Genomic DNA, 7,933 nt, shown 5'->3' with positions numbered 1-7,933 from the left:
GGATGGACAAGCAGTGTGTGCACCTAGCTACTCTATTAGCTTTCAACGCCCATAATGGCATAATGATGGAATCTGATTGACTGAGCAACACCTTCATAGCACTTTATTAAATGCTTCGCTTCATTGTTACCATGGCAAAACCAAGATTCTCTGCAGGGCTTCTAAATGAAACCAAATCAATGCCAATGCCCAATGATATAAAAAGGGAAAGAATAGAACATGTGGGTTGTAAAAACAAAATCACTTTAGTACTAGTGGTACTCCGCATAAACTGCACAACTAAGCATTGGTTTACAGCCACTATAATTACATAAGCCTCGTTCAGCTAAACCAAGGATTCAATGGGTTGTACTCCATATAGAACACCACACTACAGACCAAGTAGGCGTATCCATTAAAATTTACTCTGCAGCAAAATCTGGCATTATAGTTACATTTGTTTTCTACCTTACATGAGCCACTGTTTTGTTAAAATTAAAGATATAATAAAGAAAAAAGGCTGGAAAATCAAAGAAGACAGGGAACATACAGAAAAACAAAAAAAAAAAAAAAAAAAAGGAAAAAAAGGTATTGTAGGCAACATAACCAGTAGGCACCCAATAAACTTAGGCAGAGGGTGCTGAGGTAGACTTAACATTTAATCATTTTGATGCAGGTCAGGTAGACAGATGCCAACCCCACCAGCAAAAAAATGGTCAAAACCCATTGATAAAACACTATATTTTATTATTTTTTTTTTTCTTGACTTCTATTAATTTACTTTTGACAGCAATTGCGACTGGCACTTGTGCTGTTATAACACGGAGGCAAGCAGAAGAAACAGAGTCAGAAAAAAACTTAAGAAAAAACAAAACAAAACCCAAAAAAAGGAAATAAAAACTATTAGAAAACAGGGGAGGGCAAAGGAAGTCATTTTGCTAGGTCCCTCATGGCAGTTGGTCCATAATGCTACAATAATTGTGCACATAAAATATATATGGACAGATTATTTTGCTGTTAACCAGGCCTCTTACAGAGCAGAGCACATGCAAAACACATCATGAGAAGTACAGCAAAGACAATAGAGCAGACAAAATCCTTTGGACTGACCAGGAGTGGCACCATGGGTAATGTAAACCGAGTCAGATGAACAGCTTGTCTAAATAGATTTTGAAATTTGTTAAAGGACTAGGATCTACAACTATGGTTGAGATAATCACAGTTAATAGTGATGTTCTACAACAAAAATACAATACAACTCCTTTTTTATAAAGAGCAGTGCCTGCTGTGTGCGCATTTACCTTCCTGGTGTATGCTTATGACTTCCATCTTGAATTTTTTTTTTTTTTTTTAAAACAGAGGAGTGGATAGGACTTTTACCAAAGTGAATCTTCCTGGTGCTTGTGTTCTAAAAAAAAACGACAAGGCTTTGAACCATTCTTTACTCCATTTGCATTATATTTTCCAATACAATTGGACACCACCTCAATCACTGTCATTTAAAGCACATGCACCAGGAAGATTGCTTGGGGAGTCATATTCACGGCTTTATACATACACACATTTTTTTTTTTAAATGCAGGTTATTTATTTTTTAACAGAAGAATGCAATTTATTTTGAAAGCTAAGGCAGTTATATAGGTTTGGGAAAGCAAGTACATATCTCCTTGAGAGATCTAGGAAGCCATTAAGTACATACAAGTTTACAATCTACCCAAAGCTAAAATATATATAGGCAGCACCCAATTACATATCAAGTTGTTTTTATTTTAAACCCCGGAAGTTGGGTTCCGATTTGCCTTGGTGCTACTTTCCGCCCATTAACTATGACAAAATTAGCTTTCACCTATATAGGCTTTCAACTGAATAAAGCTGCATTGTCATATGTTTTGAATTTTTGCTACTCTTTTTTAGTTGTTACATTGCCATTTTTTAAATTCAGTTTCAGATGAAGAAACTAAATTGGGGATTGCGATATCTAAACAGGCCAATTACCAGGAATTAAATCTTAAATGTTATGTAAATGAGAAAAGGAAGTCAGTGCTTGGACAAGCCCATAACAGCCATACACCAGGAAGCGGATATTAGATTAGTCTATTTTAGAAGCAGAGTTCCCCTGAATTTTGGGAGCAGTCACATTTTTAAAAATGAATACTTTTTTTGTTTGTCTATTAGCATGTATGACTACTGAAACATTAGCAACTGACCACTCCTGGCCTAAATCCAAAGCATTCTGCTGATTTTTTTTTGTTTTGTTTTTTACAATCAGAACAATAATGATATACTGCAGCAGACTTTTTATACATACATATTCTGTAGCTGGACACCATTGCTGTTTTTTTTTTTTTTTCTTTACATTTATTTTTTTTTTAAAATTAAAATAAAAAAAATGTTGAGGCACAAAGAATAAAGTAGCCTTTTCTCTGTCAACATACAGCTGGTATTGATAAGAACAGAAAACACTACGTTACGGTTTGAGGTTAAATGAAGAGATCTGGGATTTCAAACAGATTACAAGTAAATCCAATTCATGATCTTGCAGCACTGATAAATGCTCCATATCAAATCTGTTTAATAATTTGGTACATAAAGCAATGATACACTAATCTGCTGTGGACAGTGATGTGAGAGACTTAAAATGCCATTATTAGAATTCTTAAAGTTGCAATGAGTATTACAGTATAATATTTACTTGACGTCAGGGGCATAAGGTCTTCGTAAAAAAAAAAAAAAAAAGAAAATCCAGCTTTCTGAAAAAAATTGATATTTGAGGATGAGTATATACTTGTAATATACTAATCTGATAACCTTTGCTGACACACTTTTTGACCAAGTCTTCACTCAGCAGACTATCTTTCCTAGAAAAAGTATTATTACAGTGGGAAAAAGTATACCCAAAGTTTTTACCCAAACCAATGGAAAAAATACAATCCTAAGAGGTTGAAGGAAGTTCAGCCTGCAGCAGTTCCCCGATGGTCAGCAAAATAGGAAGTAAAGGAAAATTCCATGACAGGGACAGCTAAAAAGGTTTTGGCTGGAGTTAGGTGGTTAACAAGATAGCTATAGGGAACAGATCTCACATAGGACCCAGTAGCTGTTGATTTTTAATGGCTGCAATGTATACAAATCAGGAACTAGAGGGGCAATGCACACCAATAACACAGCAAATTATTTCAGTGTCCTGCTTTATAACACCAAATTAATTAGAAAGATGGAGCATTTAATATCTTTTTTTGTCCAATATAAAAGCAGATGTATACTGAAAAATAAAGTCAAAATTATTTTAAAATTTAGCCTTTGAAATAAGAAAAAAGTTTATGAAATGTTATAAAAAAAAAAAACTTGAAATTTGAATGACTGGTCAAGAAGAAATGTTGCTGTTAGCAGCCCCATGCGACCAGTGCCTTAACATTGGTCTTATAACTCAGTACAAGAATGATATGGGATTTCTGTTGTTGCAGCAATGAGTTTTTCAGCTGCTTCTTAATTTCCTTATAACAAATCGGCTAAGTTTGCACACATTTTTCTCAGTATATTTCCGCTTCAATTTATTTATTTTTTTAAAAATAATTTTCTCTTTCTTGGATTTTAAGGTACAGAACATATTGCTCTAAAATAGGACTTTAGAATCAGGCTGTCTCTCCATTTTACTCCAACATGAAAAATCTATAAATTTTGCTTTACAGAACAAATGGAAAAAAATTTGCATGTTTTAGAAAGTCCAGTAAAAAATTAGAGGAGACAATACACCAAAAAGCGTAAGCAGTGTTTACATTCCCACACCAGCAGAAGCAGAGTCTCGGATTAAGCACAATACTGTATGACTTTCAATAAAACTGAGCACGCAGGGTACTTATTGACCAGGCGTGCATACACGCGTACACATACACACAGGGTCCTGTTCACGTTACAAAAAAATATATATAGGGCCAAAACTGACAAAAAGACTAACAAATATTACAAAAATATCACAACTTTGCAAATATTTGTCCTGCCCCTTGTAATTTTTTTGTTTTTATTTTTCATGTATGAGGAGGAGAAAGTTCAGAGCAGATCCTCAGGGAAGGGATAGATCTAAGAAAGTTGCTATATTCTGGATCAACTTTTTTATCCCTTATTCCCTGTGTATGATGAGGAAATCCATCAAGCATTTTGCCTTGAAGGTTTTGGCCGGCATTCATCTGTTACTGTTTGAGTCTGCATTGGTACATACTGCAAAAAAATATATATAATGTATATCTGCCAAGATATTTTAATACTTTAATAACCTTCACATTATGAATTTAAAACAAAAAAGAAAAAAAAACTAATTTTCTATTCACAAATTCAAGTTTAAATCGCAGATCCTTCACTCACCCTCCCGCTACCCCTTAGAGCTACAATAAAATGTCTCTAATATGGGGTGCCGTTTAAACCATTCACACTGACTTTTTCGGTAAGAGGATGCAAAGCACAATGGGATGTACCAAGTGCACAAACATGTAGCAACCAATCAGTAATCACCTCTCAATGGAGCCTACTGCAAATCCGATGGGCCACTAAAGGTCACTGCACCTTACATGTCTATCTTGCTCTTCTCACAATCTTACTGAACAAGCCCAAAAATGGTTCTTGGCATTTCAAATGGCAAAAGACGACAACAGCAGTATCTTAGCCCTTTGAACAACAAAGAGGTCAAAATAGAAAACCACTCTGCAGTAAAGAAGGTTAAAATGTCTCCTCTGCTTTTCCCCAATAAGGCTATCTACCATATTATCCCCCCTAAACCAATTATATTTCTTTTTATATATAAATGCAGCTTAATCACAAAAACAAAAAAACAGCAAGAAATAAAAATGAGATGAAAACAATGATAGCATTTAAGCGTAACATAAGATTAACATGGAACGGCAATAATAAAAAATAAAAAAAAATTAACCCATTCGCTGTCAGAGGGACCTATAAAGCATTGTTAAATGTGTTGTAGGCACCTCTTGCAGCATACAGGTTAAGAGGTAGCTTTCATGAATATAAAAAAAAAAAAAAAAAAGCCCAAGCATAACGCAAAAGGGCCGTGTCAACCCTAGATTGAATACCATATTTGGTACAGAAAAAAAAAAAAAAAAAAAGACACATTGTTTCATCCTGCCCACTGTGTATTTGGCACATTCCTTTCCTACATTGTGTCTTATGGAAACAAAATGCCTTAAATTAGGCACTGGTAAATATGAGGTCATCAAAAAGAAAAAACAAAAATTCAAGTACAATGTGCTAAACAAAATTAAACAGACTATGTACATAGAAGCAGCCCCCTATTAAAATTGACCTCCGTGAAAACGTACTGACTCACAAGAGGATGCTGGGAATTCATTTTTTTCAGATGTGAAGAAAGGGGAAACAAGCAAATGAATCAAACACATCCATTAATTTGGCTAATACATAGGTAAAGGCTGAACGTTCTGCTCTTAGAACCAAATCTTTTAGCCAAAGATGCAATTGAACTTTATCTGCTGCCTTGCATATCTCTCAGGATCTATTAGACCAGTTTTCCTGTGGTCAGTACAGACCCGCTGATAATAAGTTCAGAATTCACTTAGATCAGCTTTGCTCAGCTAGGTTCACCAAAAAATGGTGTCATCGTCTTTGCCTATAATTTTCCTTCCAAATGAAAGTAAATATTTTCCAAAGTGCTCCACTTCAAATTCTTTATAGCCACCAAAGCAAGTCATTGGCTCTCTTTTACTGTACTTTGACATAGAGAAGCTTAGAAAATGACATTGTTGCATACATACTGACTTCACTGTAAAACGACTAGCGGTGGACTAAAAAAAAAATTGAAGAAAAACTTAATATTTGAGGTTCCAAACCCCTTCAGTGCTACAAAAAAAAAAAAAAAAATTAATACCTGATGGTATTACAGGTTATGCTCCACACTAGAGCAGCATAATTTCTTTAAACAATCCAGCTTACTTGGCTGGGTCAATTACATTAACACAGCTGGATCCAAGGAGCATTAACAAAATGAAGGATTTCATAGATTTCAAACATTTTAAAAAGTCTCTAAACAAGTCTCTGGATGACATTTGAATCATGTCAAAGACCTGTGGGTGACATATTTGAAATCAACATGACCCCCAAAATGGTAGATACACACGCACCATCAGTACTGCAAAGATTACAGATTAAGTATTGGTGAATATCCTCACCAGCAGTAACAGACAGAACATATTTTGCCCAATGCACATGCGCATAAGGACTTTGTAGTTATGGAGAAAATCTTTCATACACAAAATTTACTTCAAACAATTACATGTTCTTCAAAATTAAGCAAATATGGGATTTACTTTAAAACTGGGATAGCGGTTTGCAAGATTATTTAATCTTATCAGGGAGTCCACATACAAACCCAAAAGAAAGAAAAAGAGCTTTCGTTCCAAATCGCAAATGATCCCATGAGAAGGCCAAAAACAAGGATGTGTTTGATTTCTTTGCTTTAAAGTGGGTTTTCAACATTTCTGTATTGCTCAGCCCTCCCCATATTACTGTTTCACCTCTCCTACAAACATGAATTTATTTTACTACACATAACACAAATACAAGTAGGTCTTTTCAATTCTCCAGTCGGCAGGGATATCCTCGGGTTTGTGACTCTTCATGTGCTTCTGCATGGCAGATAGGCTGGGACAGTATTCGAGGCAGATGGTACATTGATAAGGTGAGGCTCCATTGTGGGTCCGGAGATGTTTTATCATAGCAGAATAATCTCGAGAGCGCTGGTGGCACAACTTGCACTCAAAAGGTTTCTCGCCTGAGAAAATCAAAAAAAGATAGTGAAAATCATGATTTGCTGTGCTAAATTTCTGCAAGTATTTGAACCATGCAGTTTAAAGTTCAGTCATTTGCAGCCTAGTCATGCAGGGAGATCTAGGGTTTGGTAACTTCTAAAAGGTTTTCTACAACCACTAGTAAGAATTATACCAAATTACTAATTCATAAGTAGTTTTTAACCAAGACTAACAGTTACTTGTGCAGCCTAAAAAAAACCCATGGTGCTCTTTTTGTAGAGTTCAAGAGCAAGACATATTGCAAATAAAAGTGTATGACTAAAGAAGGGAAAATAGACCATAAGTGATCCTTGTTTAATTGCTGAGGCAGCAGCTGCAATAGCGTAGATTTTTTAAACATACACAAAAAGAAAGAAGAAATGATAATACATGTGATTGTGTACCTTCTTATACAGTGGGGGAAATAATTGTTTGATCCCCTGCAGATTTTGCAAGTTTGCCCCACTTACAAACAAATAAAAAAAAATAAAAACAACAGGATACAGATGTTTTAAATTGAGTTGCAGTTCAGTGAGTAAAATAGGTATTTGATCCTCTACCAACCAACAATAATTCTGGCTTCCATAATCTGGCTACAGCATGTGCTCATGTGGTACACAGTTTAGTCCTGTCAATTTAAGAAGCTGCTCCTAATGACAGCTCGTTGGGTGTATAAAAAAAAAAAAAAAAAAAAAAAAAAAAAAAAAAAAAAGACACCAGTCCAGATAATCTCTTTCTTCCATTTATACCTCACCATCATGGGCAAGACCAAAGTGCTGTCAAAGGACGTCATGGACAAGATTGTAGACCTGCACAAGGCTACAAGAGCATCAGCAAGAAGCATGGTGATAAGGAGACAACTGATGGAGCGATTATTTGCAAATGAAAGAACCATCAACTGCCCTCAGTCTGGAGCTCCATGCAAGATTTCACCTCAGGGGGTAAGGATGATCATGAGAGTGAGGAATCAGACCAGAACTACATGGTAGGAGCTTGTGAATTAGCTCAAAGCAGTTGGGACCGCAGTCACCAAACAAACTATTGGTTAACACAATACTTGAAATCCTGCAGTGCCTGCAAGGTCCACATCCTCAAGAATGCATATGTACAGGCCCATCTGAAGTTCCCCAATGAACATCTAAATGATTCAA

General features: G+C 35.5%; 1 protein-coding gene across 5 annotated transcripts in view; it reads right to left on the bottom strand.

Moving 5' to 3' along the window:
• Nucleotides 1-6,362: 6,362 nt before the first annotated feature.
• The window catches only part of ZBTB16 (zinc finger and BTB domain containing 16), a 197,763-nt gene continuing 196,192 nt past the window's right edge, over nucleotides 6,363-7,933 (bottom strand). For all 5 annotated transcript variants that reach the window (XM_082273373.1, XM_082273375.1, XM_082273376.1 and 2 more), the window contains exon 7: nucleotides 6,363-6,766. In XM_082273373.1, coding sequence (XP_082129499.1) covers nucleotides 6,537-6,766 — 230 coding nt within the window. In that variant the 3' untranslated portion in view covers nucleotides 6,363-6,536. The remainder of the gene's footprint in view (nucleotides 6,767-7,933) is intronic.

This window comes from Pelophylax lessonae, assembly GCF_965119305.1.
Source record: "Pelophylax lessonae genome assembly, chromosome: 12".
NCBI lineage: Eukaryota > Metazoa > Chordata > Amphibia > Anura > Ranidae > Pelophylax > Pelophylax lessonae.
The sequence above is the reverse complement of the archived record's forward strand: the minus strand, read 5'-3'. Positions and strand labels throughout refer to the sequence as shown.